Raw genomic sequence first — 15,977 nt, 5'->3', positions numbered from 1 at the left:
CTCTGGCCATGGTCTCAAACCCAGAGAGGTTTCTGTAGGAACCCTAATCCTATTGGTTTTCAAATGTGTTGCATCCTTTATGTTGTAATGAAGAAAAAGGGAAGTGTATCTTCAAATGACCTGGAAAGAATTGCCTATTAATTTTGTGAGGGCAGAAAACAAGGGAAGCAGCCCCCTAAACCTGATATTTACTACATTAGATTAGCCACCTTCCCACTGATTAAGTCTGCCCATTTTGTATTCCTTAATGTTTGAAGTTAGGGTGAGGACACTGGGTCACCTGGCCCCTTTCCTTCAACAAAATATATTTGACCTAAAATCAGGGATGTGATGCAAGTAAACCAAGCACATCTTTCTGATTGGTTGAAAAGCAAGCCTTTATGGTATGGAAGAATTTTGTGTCCTCCTGGTCTCACTGGTATTGAAACCTTTCTTCTTTGAAAATGAAATATCCTGCATGAAAAAAACAAGGGAAATACTGAATTGAAATCCTGAATTGAATGAATGTGGAGTGTTCAAAGAAATGTGGAAATAAAGCATGGCTCTGATTTTCACTCTCATTTTTTTTTGAAAGGCCTTTAGTATTTAAATTATTGTAGATTATTTTAGAATTTTAGAAATGGAAAATGACTTTTCAGAGTATCTAAATCAACCACTTTTTTTTCAGATGAGGAAATCGAAGCCCAAAAGGTGACTTGGCCATGCTTAATTTGGCGTGGATTAATAAATTAATAGAAAGGACAGACCAAGACCTAGATAACCTGACTCAGGAACCATTATTTTTCCTGTTATCCCATATTCCACAGCTTTTTTTCGTGGTTTTAAGTATTTGAAAAGTTACTTTATTACTTATTCCAGTGAGTTTAAATGTGTTTATTATATTTTTTGGTTTTTGATTTTTTAAAAAATCTCATTTTATAACGGCTTTGCTGTGAAGAGAAGCTGGGCTTATTTCTGTAGGGCTGATCAGTCATTGAAAATGTGGAGAGTTTCGCCCTCTAGTGCTCAACTGTCTAAAGTACAACCATTTGTCCCCTGAATTATTTATTACCAAGGGGCCTCCTTACAGGAAGTGGATATAAAAATGGAGAGGCGATGAGTAGGTGTGATATAGTGTGAGAACCTGCAGGGTGTGGTTTCTCTATCTGCCCTGCTTTGTGGGAGGCCTCAACTCACCCTGCTTGTTCTTTCTTTTTTGGTGTATCTTTAGGTTCTGTTAACAAAATCTGTTTTTGTCTGTTAACAAAATCTGTTTCTTTAAATTCTGTTAACAAAATCTCTTTTTGTTTTCAGTTACATATGAGATTTATTGCAAACTTCAGGCAAGCCTTGTAGTCAAAAGCTTCTGATGGCCTTGCTGTTTTGCTTCATTCTTTTTAAGATTATTTCAATTGCTGTGTATCAGCTCAACTTTATGTTATTTATGTCTCTTGTCAGGGTGCCGCCCCTTCCCGTTAGTGACCTCATTTCCAAAAACCTCCTTCAAAGTACAATTTAGAAAGTTGCCTTTTCTTTCTTCATCTGCCCTGTAGAGTACTATGCACTCTTTTTCATGCAAATTTCCTGTAATTGGAGGCGGCAGTTAAACGTGTTGTGCTTTTATATTTTGGATTACCTGAGTACCTTTCCCTGCCTCCCTGACTCTGTTAGGTTTTACTTTCTGCACAAAGAAGACAAAACCAAGTTTAAGATAGCCCCTTATTCTTGCATCTGTCATTTCTTTTGATAAAGCCCAGAACTCGATTCTGAAAAATAAACACATGAATTGTCTGAGATAAATTGTAATTGGCAATTAAAAATGGAAGAATGTACTACTTCTATTGTCTGACAGCCAAAGAATGTATAAGATGTTTTCTGAGATGTAGTTACAATTTTTTATTAACGATTCTGCAGTTCTTTACCATCCTTATCTTCCCAATTTAAAGAAAAGAGAGAAAAATCCAGCAACTTGTTTTAATGATAAGCTCTCTGAATGCAGGGATACTGTTTTATGTGCCCACAAAGGGCACCTTAGTAATAAACTTTAAATTTTTCTTAAGGTGGCTATGGGACACGGTACAAATGGAATGGAGCTGAGGATTGTGCCCTGATGTTTGCTTACGTTAAACTAAATTTTAAGCGTTAATTTTTATGATGAATAAAAAGCACTAGGCGTGTATGCTAGGCATTCTGCAGCTTGTGTCTTTGCGGGCCGAGCCAGAATGGACTCTCTTAACAGCCTCAGCTACTCAATCTGCTGCTCACTTTTCGTGATGGTACCCAAAGAGTAATTGTAGCCCATGTACTAGAAATAACATTTTGTTTAAATTATCTTACTTTCAGGAAGGTGACGGCATAGAGTGAGGGGTGGTTACTCACCAGTTAGTGATTTGGACTTGATTTTAGTTTAGGATTTGCTCTTTTCACTTGCTATTTACTCGCCAGTAGCAGATCTAGGCAAAGGAAGTACACGTTGTTTTTGGTTTTGATCTAAAATACTATCCCTGATTTAGATATACAAAGAATTAGTAAGCAGAGCCTTTCCAGAGCAGACGGGTTTCTGAAGGGATTACTTGGTTTTGAACCCCCTTCTGATTTAATAACTGCAAACATAACGTGTCATCTGTCTTCCTTTTTAGAGCAAAGCCGGCGGGATGATTTGGAAGCCCTAGGCCATATGTTCATGTATTTCCTTCGAGGCAGCCTGCCCTGGCAAGGACTCAAGGTATCCTTGGAAGTGCTCAGTGGAGGGCTTTGTTTAAATACTCAGTTGATAATGAAGGGGTTGCTGACTTGATGTCTGTAGGAGGCACAAAAGGGAAGATTGGCTACAGGGATGACAGGCAGGAACGACATTAGTCTATAATGTAAATGCTCACCTGGGCTTTGGAAGCTCTGTTTTGCCCACGTTTGTCTTCTTCCCCTTCTGATCCTTCTTCCTTATTTTCGAGTTTTCCATAATCTCTTCCCTCATTCCCTCCCAGCCTTGGCAGTGCTGCTTTTCTCTCTGTGTCAGTATTCCTCCTTCACTAACATTATGTAGCAGGCATATTGTTCCCAGTGTGTTGGGGAATTTCTGGAACAAATTGATGATAGCAGCTGCTACACATTTTACCAGCAAGGCCAGCAGGACTAGGTGTGCCCCTAAGGGGAACTGGGAAATACTTGTTCTTCCTGTATAGGCTAAGGACCCACCTGAACTAAAACGAAAATCCAGGTTTAACATTGCTGTTCAAGTGTTTAATTGAATAAATGCCTATGCATAAAATAGCTGTTCCTTGTGAAATGTGTAGTTTAAATAGCCTTCCTTAGGTAAGTGTCAATACAGTGCATTTGTGTCGAAGTTAACTATTAGTTATAGTTACAACCATTGTAATGATTACTCTGTGCCTCTGGCGGTTAGACTAGGAAATGGTGAGCTTCTAACCCATTCTAAGTCCCATTAGATAGTTAAATGCAAGACATTTTTGAGTTGTGATTTATTTCAACATGTTAGTATGGAAGGAAACTTAATCGGTAGCTTTGGGTACTACTACACCCCCTCCCTCCCGAAGGGCAGAATGATTCGTTTTGCTGTGCTTTCTTGGACATTGTCCTGAAAAGTGAGGCTTTTATCCCTTCCCTTTGGGAAGATTTTATTCCTTTCCCGTTAAATTCCTCTCCTAACATCTCCTCCATGGTCTTCTCCTAGTCACATATACCTTCTCATTGATACTGACAGCTGTCAAATAGAGTTTCACATCCTGTTTGCTCATCATACAGCCAAATAATGCATTTGTATATTACTAATTGCTTGAAACTTTCTCATGATTCATGAATCCTTTTAGTGGTAGTTGTAGATTTAAACCTCCTCCAGTATACTTCAAAACATAATTGCTTAAAGCCAGGTGCTGCAGGCTAGACAGAGCCTCATGAGAATCCCTTGAGACCACATTATTGGTCCAAGCTCCAGGAGCCCTCTGTCTACAGTCTTGAGCAAACCAGACTTGGCTACTTTGAGCCACTGACATATAGCAAACCTGTCTGTTAGCCACGCCTGTATCATAGTTAACATTTTTCCCTCTGGAAGCACATTGTGGAAAGGCAGTTGTTTTTTGTTTTTGTTTTTGTTTTAATTTAATTTTATATATTTATTTTTTATACAGCAGGTTCTTAGAAAGGCAGTTTTTTTACATCTTGTTCTTTTTCTATTCAGCTTCACAATATATATATTGTGGAGCCATCTGTCTGTTTGCCCCCATTTGGATTAGCAGTGTTTTTAATCTTATCTAGAGCTGATCTAAGAATGAGAAGGTTGAATAACTTTTGAACCCTAGTGGCCATGGGTCATTACTAAGCTGTTATAATTTTGAATTTATTTTCTTATCTTAGCCTCTCATCTCATTACATTTGGTGGTGTTTATCTGAGACTACTAAATGTATTTGCAAGTAAAACTTCCCAGAACAGATGTTTTGTACATATCTAAATATATCATCTCTACTACATTTCTTGTTTGTTAGTATTAGAAAAAAATTGAGACTGTCTAACAAATCCTGCCAGTTTGAGTGAAACAGTCATTATGTCCTGAAACATATTGGACCTCCCATACTTAACACCTCTTTCCAACTAACTTTCTCTCTTTCTTCTCTACAGGCTGATACATTAAAAGAAAGATATCAAAAAATTGGTGACACCAAAAGGAATACTCCCATTGAAGTTCTCTGTGAAAACTTTCCAGGTAGGATGCTGAAAGGACACTCCAGCCAGTGTGACTGAAGCTTTGAAGGAGGTGGAGACCATATCTTAGTATTTCTAGATACTCTCCAGAAAATTTACGTTTCCTTTTGTTGTTATTTAAATCAAGATAGGTTTTATCACTTTGATTTGGTCCATAAAGAAAACATCAGTGTCAAATAGTCTGTACAGATATTCCTTGCCTGGCCCAAAGCTTCTCCCCATGAGAAGCATTCAGCTAATGAGCATGGCCTTTAACCTCTTTCCTAACAGAGGAGATGGCAACCTACCTGCGATATGTCAGGCGATTAGACTTCTTTGAAAAACCTGACTATGAGTATTTACGGACGCTCTTCACAGACCTCTTTGAAAGGAAAGGCTACGCCTTTGACTACGCCTATGATTGGGTCGGGAGGCCTATTGTAAGTATCTTCTTTTTAACCTCCTCACCTCAGACCAGCACTGTCTCACCCCTTGCCAGACTTTCTGCTTAAATCTATGGGGAAAAAAACCCACAACATTCCTTTGACTGTAGACGTTCCATTTGCCAGTCTTTTCAGGGTGATGCCAGGGGTCACTCTCACTAGAGTAATAAAGGAGTTACTCTTACTAACTGTGTTTTTAAGATTATGACCACTGTGTCCTAAGATATCAGAATTTAAGTCAGTTTTTAAGAAGTTTTCTTTGAATGATCCAGGAGCTGGTGCTACATAAGCTGTTAAGGGACTTGATTTCCGTCGGGTGGAACCCAGCACCAGGGGAAACTTCTGAATTTGCTCTTCTGGCCTTGGGTTCACAGGGCCTTAGAGCATACTAACAGTCATCACTGTAGGATGTTATTTTTCTTTTCGAAGGCAAGCTACTCTCCAATGAACTATTGAGGACCAAACTGTCTCCCTTTTGCAGATAAGCAAACTGAAAAGGCAAGAAGACTTGAAACTGGCCTTGGTGTAATAATAACAGTAATAATAATTACTACTGTTCTGTTAGAATTAGAATTAGAATGATGCTGTCCTTTGCGGAGACATTAAGTTGAACCTGTTTTCCCCATTTGACTTTTTGTTATATATTTTTCCAGCCTACTCCAGTAGGGTCAGTTCATGTAGATTCTGGTGCATCTGCAATAACTCGAGAAAGCCACACACACAGGGATCGGCCATCACAACAGCCTCTACGAAACCAGGTATGTGTTGGACCTTCATTGTTTCAGAAATCCCCCTTCTTCATGGCTAATATTAAAATCCAAATTCTTCAGCTTCTCCACTTAAGCGTATATACTGAAATTAAAGACAAAGGGCTTAGCGTTACTCACTGTTGTGGTGTGGCATCCCAGCATCCCTCAGGGTTGTGTAATAGCACTGAGATGTGGCCAGGTGTCTTACATGAAGCATCCACTCTAGAGAAGCTGGGCCTGTCAAAATCTGTTGGCTGAAAGGGACAGTCTGCCACAGGCCCAAAGACACACTGGATGGACAGGGTAGCCCACTTTGGGTCTCATCTGCAGTCCAGAGTAGAGCTCTCACCCATGCTGGTTTTTCCTTGCTGATTAAGAAGGGTGGGTAATTTGGACTTCCAGCTGATGTAGGCATGAACTGGCATCTCCACCCCACCTCTGTCCCTATATCCAGGTTAACTTTATAGCTGGCCAGGATCTGGACCTGTAGTGAAGATTCAGCTTTGCTTTAGGCCATTCCAGAGAAAGCCGTGTCATCCGTCCTTCAATGTTCATGGTTTGGGAAACTAGTGGTTTGGATGAGAGGCTTCTCTCAGCCTAAAGACAGAGGAGGCAAACACCACCCCCGCCCCTGCCAAAAAAAAAAAAAATCAACAAATTTGACAATGTTTAAAGAAAGGGGTAACTGATTGGGAAGTAAATATGACAGTTTTAATCCTTATTACCCTATATACGGCTGAGAGGAAAATGAGTACCTCAATAGATAAAGAAGCAAAGAATAATAAACAGATAACACACACACACACATAATCATGTCAGATTAGCTTGTTCCCCCTCATCCCTGACCTCACTGTTTTATATTCACAGACATTTTTACAATAAAAGGCAAAAAACACTTATCTCACAGATGTACATGTGAAAGTACATAGGTTAAAAATAGAATATAGAATCCAGGTGCCCCCTCTAAAACAAAAACAAACAAAAAAGTAGTATATTTAGGTATATACACACACATACGTACAGTAAAGTGTGTACACAAATATAGATAGACTCACCAGTGAGTACATACTTTTGGCATGTATGTGTGGCATGTTGGGTAAGAAAAAAATGTGTGAAGGAAGGAAATCTGTGTATTAGAGAGTAGACAAAAGAGAGAGTAGGTAGGCAAAAAGATGGGGTTTAGCAAACTATGACCCCTAATTGGATCCAGAGTTACATACTTTAATCAGAGTACTTGGCTAATGATTCTATTTTGACTGACTTGTGATTTGACAGCAGAGTACTGTTGACTTCTGCTGTCGTTCTCCCCTACGCCCCTTTTAAAAAGTGTAGAGTGCACAGTTCAAATGACATTCTCATGCATTGCTCTTGACTCTGCAAATTGTTACAAATTCTCTAGAAAGTAATTTGATAAAGTTACAATCCTCTCTGATAGAATAATTTTACTTCTTGGAATCATAATAAAACAATCACAATAAAACAATCCAAGATACAGATTTACGTATGTGCATTAAACTGTCACAGTGCCATTGCTAGCAAAGTTTTAGAAATGATCCACCTATCCAATTATAAGGGAATGGTTATGGATCCGCTTAAATTTTTTATCAAATAAACTAGGTTATAATAAAATGAATTGTAACGCATTTATTCAGTGGAATATTATCTAGCCACTTAAAATAATATTTAGGAAAACTTGTAGCAACCTGAAAATGTTTATGGTTGTACAGTAAAGAAATCACAATACAAAATTAGAAATACCTCATGATTTTCCTGAAGGGGAAGGGAAAATGAGAAAGTCAATGGGAGGAGATAATGCCAAAATATTAACAGAAGTAGTGTTGGAAGTTGTAGTATCGTGGGTAATATTTTTCCAAACTATTCTATAATGGAGTTATGTTACCTTATAATGAAATATACATTTAAATAGTAAAGGTATGAAAGAAATAAAAAAATAATTTAAGTAGTCAGTGAAATCATAACATACCTGCCCATCATAAATATTGACTATTTATTCAAATAATTCAATATTTATTTGAATAAATATTCAAATATTTTTAGAATATTTGAAAACTAAAATATGTGTTTCCTTTAGTTTCCCTTGTCTTTTCTGCTTCAGTGAATTCATAATCAATGTTGCTGTTTTGAATGAATTTTAAAGGTATGGGGAAAGTGATGGTTGAAAACCTAGATTTCCAGGGTGGAAAATGAGGTCATACCTAGTATCTGAGTAAAAGTACAGTGAATTTCAGTGTACTTTCAAGTGAAAAGTCATTAAACCCGGGTATGTAATTAGGAAATCTCATCTACAAGGCAGTAAGCTTCTCTTTGAAGAGTTGAGTCTTGAAAGCGTGTTTGATTTTTTTTTTTTTTCTTTTAGGGTTTTTAGTATCCCATGGCTGCTAAGGGATTGAAATTCCCCACATCAGTGCATATTTTATACCTCCTTTCCAGCAGGATTCTGAATTCTAACTGGGTAGAATTCTTTGTGCACTGTGCACTGTGGGTAAATGGATTTCTAGTGTCTTTTCAGCCTTTACACTGTGTCTTAGCCTGTGGTCTCATTGCTTTGGTTCCATCTTCAGGGTTTTTTCCTTATGCTTTTTTTTTTTTTTTTTTTAAGGTTAATTCTTTGCAAGTTTTGAAATCAGCCAAAGAAGAAACTAAAATCTCTCCTTGAGAGAGATTGAAAGGTATTAAGTTTAGGGACAGCTAACCTTTCTTCAGCAATTTTGACTCGGTAAATCTAGCTAAGGACTTGCTATGTGAAAGTATGTCCTGGAGATACCAAGATAAGTAGGAAGTCCTTGTCCTCAAAGAACTGACAAGCAGATAAGCCAGGTAGCCAGATAACTTAATAACACAAGGCAGAACAGATAAGCATCCCAAATCACAATCTTTAGGGATTGGAAGGAGACTTTTCATCTAATCTGAGCATGACAAAGAATTTCATGAAAGAAGCTGCATTTGAAATGCTCTTGGAAGAATTGGGTGGAAATGAAAGAGACAGTCCAAGCAAAAAGGAAATATAAGCAACAACAAATTATCTAGTTCCATTTTGCTAAAATATATTCTGGAGAGTTAGTACTTAATTTCAGTAAGGAATAGGTACTAAAGGTATTTGAACAGAGGGGTGATAAGATCAAAACTTTGCTCTAGAAATCTTTCAGCATAGAAGGTGGTAATAGCCTGGCAGCCAGCATGGAGACCAATAAGACAGTGAGTTCCCTTGAGAGGTAAAGGGGGTGCATATGGACTGTAGTGGTGAGAATGAAATAAAATTGAAAAATGATACAGGGATGTAATCTGTCAGAATTGGGAGCTCACATGTATGGCAGGGTTGAGGGAGAAGGATGGGTCAAAGCTGTTGCTGTGCGCTTCAGCTGAAGATGGCTGGCAAGCAGAGGATGGCTCTCAAAAGAAAACCTGAGAGATCTTTGGAGATGACATTGACGATAATGCTTGAAGTGCCTACTTATTCTGAGTAAATCTGCCCATCAATTGTGTGATAGAGGAGTGAGCCTGGGATTAACAGTCTTTGTTTAGTTATATACTTAGAGTAGGAGGAGAAGGATGAGGAGCTCAGAACTTGGTTTTAGCTGATCCCAAGCCTTAGGCTGCAGGACACTTAAGCTTTTGGGGGCCTCAGCTTCCACAAATGTAAGCCTTGTAAGGGCAGAGATTTTTGTTGTTTTGTTCACTGCTGTATCCCTAACCCCTGAAAGAATGTCTGGAATAGTAGGCACTCAGTAAATAATAGTTTGAATGATGAATGAATGAATCTGTCAAATGAGGAGTTTAGATGAAATCAGATATTTGTTTAAAATATAGATTTTTATTTAACCTTCCAAGAAATTAAATTTTAAACTTTTCTTCCTACTTGTTTTTTCTATTTCCACAAAGAGCCATCCTGCCTTGTTTGGCAGCCAGAGTAGGGCTAGATTGTCTGCTCAAGGGGAAGGGTTTGAAAAAGCACAGCAGGCTCTTGCTGCAAAGCAAGTTCAGGAGATTGTATTAGTTCTCCTCCATCATGGTGGGATTTTTCAGGGAAAATTTGCTTTGCTGGTCAACTGACCAGCATACTGAATTGAATACTGCATTGAATTGAGTATCATTTGGTTCCTAGATACAGTACTAGAGCCCAAACATGGTGGCCAGAGAACTGCATTTAAACTCACCTATATTGAATCTGTCTGGTATATTAATACCAGGTGCTTAAGAACAATTTCTTTGAACATTAATTTACCCAGCTAGAAAACTGTAATTCAGTCATGAGTTTGGGTAGAATAAATGTTCCTAAAAGCTAGATCCACTCAAAAGGATCCCAACGGGTTAGTCTTTTCTGTCATTTTACCCTTGGTATTTGTCCTTTCCCAGTTCCAAAGATGGTCAATCTTGCCATGAGTCAGGTTCCTCTTAAAGAATTCTGCATTACCATTCATCAGGAAGACGATGAAAACTTTACTGGTTCTTCCTATTTCTACCCAGCAAAGCTTCCCTTGCACTCGCTGATCAAATTCGATCAGGAAGTAAGTCCTGCCACTATCCAGATAGCTCATATTAAAGTGCAGTACTGTCGAAGGTCTTATGCAGTGTGTTTGTTCGACATGCAACAAAATATATATAAATATAGCATATATAAATATAGCAAAACATATAAAAATTTATATATATATAGCATATATAAATATAGCAAAATATATAAAAATTTATATATATATAAATATAGCATATATAAATATAGCAAAATATATAAAAATTTATATATATATAAATATAGCATATATAAATATAGCAAAATATATAAAAATTTATATATATATATAAATATAGCATGTTGCATTGATTAGCATGTGCATGCAGCAGCACACTTCCTTTCAGAACCTCTAGCTTGTGACAGTCCTTACTCAGGTAGATGCTACACAAATATATACTACTGTGGTTCAGCAGTTTTGTTAGTTTCTCTTTTCTCCCATAGACCCCTTTTATTTGGTAGATTTTCTGTGGGCGTTTGAAGAAGGGGTACTTGGCCTAAAAGGTTAGGGAGAACAGATCTGTTTTGAGGTTGGAAAGAGTCATATTGGTCATCAAGAATTATTAAATTCTACCAGACATGGTATCCTACCCCTGATAATATTGAATCCTCCAATATTACTTATTCATTTTTATAGGACCAGCATATGTTTAAGGGAAAGAATGTCATATTGAGTTCTGAAGAAGATATGCCCCAGTAAAAGAGTAGTTCAGATTTATTCTGTTTGTGTCTAGACTCCAAGGGATTAGATTTAAGTCCAGTAGCCTTAAAAAAAAAAAAAAAGAAAAGCTGATCAATTCTCCATTCCCTTCCTTTTACAGAGTACTTCTTTGTTTTCAGCGAGGTTCAGAGTTCGCTAGTTTAAGGAGCAGATGAGTTTGCTCAGCGATCACTTGCCTACTTCTGACCCGTGATTTCCTGACTTGCTGCCTGCTGTCTAGCAGGAGCTCAGGTGTGGAGATTGCACACTCACCCTGCCCCGCTCCAGCACAGAGCTCAGTGCAGAATGAGCTGTCCCTCCTCATTTCTGGGACCTTAATTCCAAGGGGGATATTGCAACAAGCAAGTGCAAAACTGAAGTACAATCCTTTTCTTAGCTGCTCCCACTCTGTGACCTAGTCTTTGCTGCTAACCTCTGCTCCTAATTCTCTATCCCATATTAAAAGTTTTCTTCTGTCTGTATGCATTGTTCAGTATTTTGTATATCAGCATATACCCTGTGTTCTGAGGCACCTCCTTGTAGGAGGATGATTCCAGAGTAATCTTACCTAGATAAATCATCATTCCATAGAGGAGAGGTGTCTTATGCCATTTTGAGGAAGAATAGGGCAAGATTTGAGTAGAGAATTTCAAACCTCTAGGATGGTTCCTGTGATTTTTTTTCAGAGCTTCACAGAATTGATGCTGCTGTCTCTGTGGGCCTATATAGTATTGAGCTTGGAAATAATCCTTCCAGGTTCTTATCAGTGATTTTCAAATATCGCTGATATTTGATCAAGTCTGTAGAAAACAGGAACTCACTATTGGTACACCTGACAGACTGCATGTAACAATCCCTGTCTGGCAGAGGAAAATTGGTTCTATTTCATGAGCTTAATGGAGAAGTTTTTGATTTTGTTAAAGTATACACTTTAATAACTTTACCAACTTTTTTTCATTTCATACCTGAGGTCTAACACATAATATAGTATACTTAATATACTATATTAAAATTTTGTTTAATCTTGGAAGTGTGGTAAGACAGAATGTAATCAAGTGTATTTATTACTAACCTTTTGGTATTATTCAGTCTCTATTCTTGTTAATTACAGTTGAAGACTGTAATTATATAATGAGGCCTAGAAGACTGACATGAGAGGCCAAAATGTTCTGTATAGACGGCAACTTTTAAAATATTCTAAGAGCCATGAAGTAAAATGGATAAAATCCATTTTATAGATGCAATCAAAATTAATTTTTCAAAATAACTTTACATAAAGAGTAGGATTTGGTGATTTGTTTGTTACAACAGGAGGAAGATATTTGCCTGCCTTCTGCTTCAGAAAAGTAGCTTGGTCTCCAATAAAAATTTGAGATAATTTTCAAGCCATAGATGGAAGTGGTTATCTGAGGTGTTTTCAGACTGTATTTTCTTGCCCTCCTGTTAGTGTCATTCTCCCCACTGTCTGTCTGTGAATCGCTGCCAAATGATTGCTGGGAGAGACTTGCTTCCTCTGCCCTAGGCACATGTGGTGGTTTTGACTTTTTACACTAGGCTTCTGTGTTTTCCCTTAACTATTTTTTGTAGCTTTGCCTTTGATTTATGTTCTGCTAGGTTGCTGCTTTTTTTATTTCCACGTTCACCTACTAGATAGTAAACTAAGCATTTCCACGCAGGTGATGCAATCACAACTGAAGATTTTAAAGCATTATCCCAAGGAGTTCCCACTACTTGAGATTCCTGCTCCTGCCTTTGGGGATTTACACACTCCATTTGGACCTTTGCCTTTCAAGTAATGCAGAGAGATTGGTTTTGTTGAATGACTCTTCTACCCATGGACGCTCCTGATTGCTTTTTAGATAGACAACGTTGCATGAATGATTTTTAAGAATGAAGGGTTTACGTGCCGATCTCCTCTGCTGGTTTGCTTGGTATAACTGGCTCCTGTGCTGATTATGCCTAATCATAACCTCTGTGTATACAGCATTGCCTAGAGTACCTTTCAGGAAAAGGTAGACTAGCAGAATTCTGTAGTTGTGAACATTCCTTGGTTTCATTTAGTTTCTAGGCACTCAGTTGCTTTCTAAAACTGGCAGATGAACACTTCTACCACATCAACCTCTAGATACCAGTCCAGGCCCTTAAATTCCAGAAAAGAATAGCCATAGAGTTTAGTATTATGGTGAAAGTAGTTCCCAAAGTAATAAACCAACAACCCCAGGTTCAGGTCTGTCCCTTGGTTTTGTTGCTTTCAGTGGATACAGAAGGCGTTGGAGAGCAGTAGAATGGTGCCATGTGTTCTTCACTTGTCACAGTGGAAGCATTTATGAAGCAATCTGGAATGCTAGCATTGTTTTTCTCTCCTCAAATGATAAATAGAACATTGCTTTGAGGATGGAGATGGAGTGTAACTTCTGGGCCTTTGAAAAAATGTCTTGCTATTTTCATTTAGACAAAAATGTTAATTATTCCAACAAATTTCCTATTTAGCTAGAATGAATATAAACAAGTACACAGCCCAGGGAATCAGACAGTAGCATCAAGTCAGACTTCTGAGATGTATTTCAGTAAAACTAGAAATAATAGCTGATCCAGCTGTCCAGGATTTTGTTAAGCTTGAAAGCATATGAGTGTTTTACATACGTATCATCTGCCCTAAAAACAAATGCAAAACAGAGAGTGTTCATGAGAGAAGTAATTGCACTGAACATGTATCATGGAACTCAAAACAGCACCAAATGACTTATAAATGTCTGGATATTTTTTAAGCATTTAAATTTTTTGAGAACAGACAATTCTATATAGTAGTTTAGGAGCTTAAACAGTCTACTTAAATACTACAAAAAACTCATAAAGTCCTAGAGAGAACTGAAGAGGCTATCACTAATAGATATTAGTTATAGATATTACTTATAATATTAGAAGAACACATATATTCTCAAATGTCCAGTAGTGAGAATAAATGAGATTAAGTGCTCTGAGATATGGATATTGGTTTATAAAATAGTTATGATTATGTTATAAACCACGGTCTTATTTTGGAAAAATGAAATTTTTTGAACTTCTGAACTGAACTTCTGAACTTCTCGGCAGAATTAATTGGGGTGGGGAGATATTTTGAGTAGCTTTGATTCTCTCAAATGTGACTAGCAGTATAAAACTAAACTCCTCTTTTGTAAGAGTATATATAGCAAGCAAGTTAATATAGTTGCCTTCTTACAGAATATGCTCATTCCCTGAGGACTATCAGAAAACATGGCCAGGATCTTTTATAGTGCTGTTTCCCATGTCACCTCATATTCCATTACTTAAAGAAGATGAGTAAGTTGTAGCTGGTGTACGACGCTTTTTTTAAATGGGAGAAGCCTTTTTGATGATTTATAGATGAGCTTTAAACAACTCTTGTCAATGAGTTACAGAAGGGGGTGAGTGAAATGGAGCCTCAAATCACTACTACTTCGGTCTTCCTTTTCCTTTTTATAGAATACAACATTTATAGCTGTGAACATTTCTAATATTTATAGCATCCTTACTGGTTTTCGTGCAGAGCAGCAATATCACGTCCCAACCCCTGCTGCTGTTTATATCAGCAGCAGTTAAAATTTGACTTACTAATCCCTCATTGCTGCCTCTCCAACACCTCATTTTTCATTTTTGTAGAACCTTAGGACTGTTACAGCTGAGCATCATGATGCTAACACCTGCTCAGCCATCTGGCACAGGGGAAGTGGCACCTAAACAGATTCTTCAGAACAAATATCACATAGGAGCAAGATCAGAATAGTGTGAGATCTAAAAAAACAGGTAAAGAAGGAATGAAGAGAGCCTGAATGACAGCAAGGGTGAATGCAGAACCCAACGAGGTTTTGAATTGAAAGCCCTCCTTTTGCTGGGAAAAGATCTGCCTTTTGCTTTCTAGAAGAAAATAGTTGGTAGTAGTCTTATCTAAACTTTTTCTAATTCCAGGCTAGAGGCTGTTAGCTAGAGGAATCTGAGAAACATTGTAGCCTTATTTTCCCCCATCTTTTCATATTCTTGACCTGTGAACCTGCTTTTGAAGAGATACTTTGTTCATCCTTTTAGATAAGAAAGCATATTCCAGCTACTGCTCATTTTATCTTAGTTGAAAGTCTTCTGGAAGTTTATGTTGAGGGTAGTGGGCTCCCTATTCAAGGAAAAGGCTTATTACCTTGATTCCTAATGCTGTGAATTTTCTATATTGACTACTGTCTATTTAGATAGATAATTAGTGAAATGATTTGTAAGTATGATTATTCCTTTGTCCAACAATCCTAACTTTCTGAATTTGGTCTGCTTAGTGGCTACTGAAATTTTACTAATATGGAAGCTAAAAGGTGATTCCAGCTTTTGATAGTTTTTATTTTTTTTAACCTCCTCTTTTGGTGATTATTGTTTTTCTGTGTCTAGGCAAGGATGGTGTGCTAGAGACAGTTATGTGTTGGCTCATTAGGCTGAAATGAATGTAGCCAAGCCATCTTTTTCTCAGTGCTTTGCAGCAGTTGTTCAAAATCAAAAACAAAAACAAAACCCTTAGGGACACTAATGTACTTGATTTTGATATTGCTTGCTGTTGCTTCACCTTTCCTTCCATATCTTGCTCTCATGCTTCCTAATGCCTGAGCAGACTGCATCGTCAGAGCGCCGAGGAGAGTGGGAAGTCCAGCCCAGCCGGCAGACCAATACCTCGTACCTGACGTCTCACTTGGCTGCAGACCGCCATGGGGGATCAGTGCAGGTACTTATGGCCTTTATTGCCTTTTCCTGGCCCTCCCAGCTTGGCTGGTAGAACGTTGGCTTGTTTCTAAAACCCAAGTTCCTTTAGAATGGAAACTTACAGCAAGGCTGAGCTGCTTTTATA

General features: G+C 37.9%; 1 protein-coding gene across 3 annotated transcripts in view; it reads left to right on the top strand.

The window, feature by feature from the left end:
* The window catches only part of CSNK1G1 (casein kinase 1 gamma 1), a 188,562-nt gene that overhangs the window by 149,649 nt on the left and 22,936 nt on the right, over positions 1-15,977 (top strand). Inside the window, exons 7-11 of one of the 3 annotated variants that reach the window (XM_068553408.1) lie at positions 2,619-2,704; positions 4,613-4,697; positions 4,967-5,115; positions 5,772-5,876; positions 15,744-15,854. In XM_068553408.1, the coding sequence (XP_068409509.1) occupies positions 2,619-2,704; positions 4,613-4,697; positions 4,967-5,115; positions 5,772-5,876; positions 15,744-15,854 (536 nt within the window). Of the gene's footprint in view, positions 1-2,618; positions 2,705-4,612; positions 4,698-4,966; positions 5,116-5,771; positions 5,877-12,774; positions 12,922-15,743; positions 15,855-15,977 lie in introns of those variants that run through there. The other 2 variants (XM_068553425.1, XM_068553416.1) reach the window with 2 other exon arrangements.

The sequence above is a fragment of the Eschrichtius robustus genome, chromosome 1 (assembly GCF_028021215.1).
Source record: "Eschrichtius robustus isolate mEscRob2 chromosome 1, mEscRob2.pri, whole genome shotgun sequence".
NCBI classification, from domain to species: domain Eukaryota; kingdom Metazoa; phylum Chordata; class Mammalia; order Artiodactyla; family Eschrichtiidae; genus Eschrichtius; species Eschrichtius robustus.
Note: the sequence above shows the minus strand (reverse complement) of the source record. Positions and strands in the feature narration are given on the sequence as shown.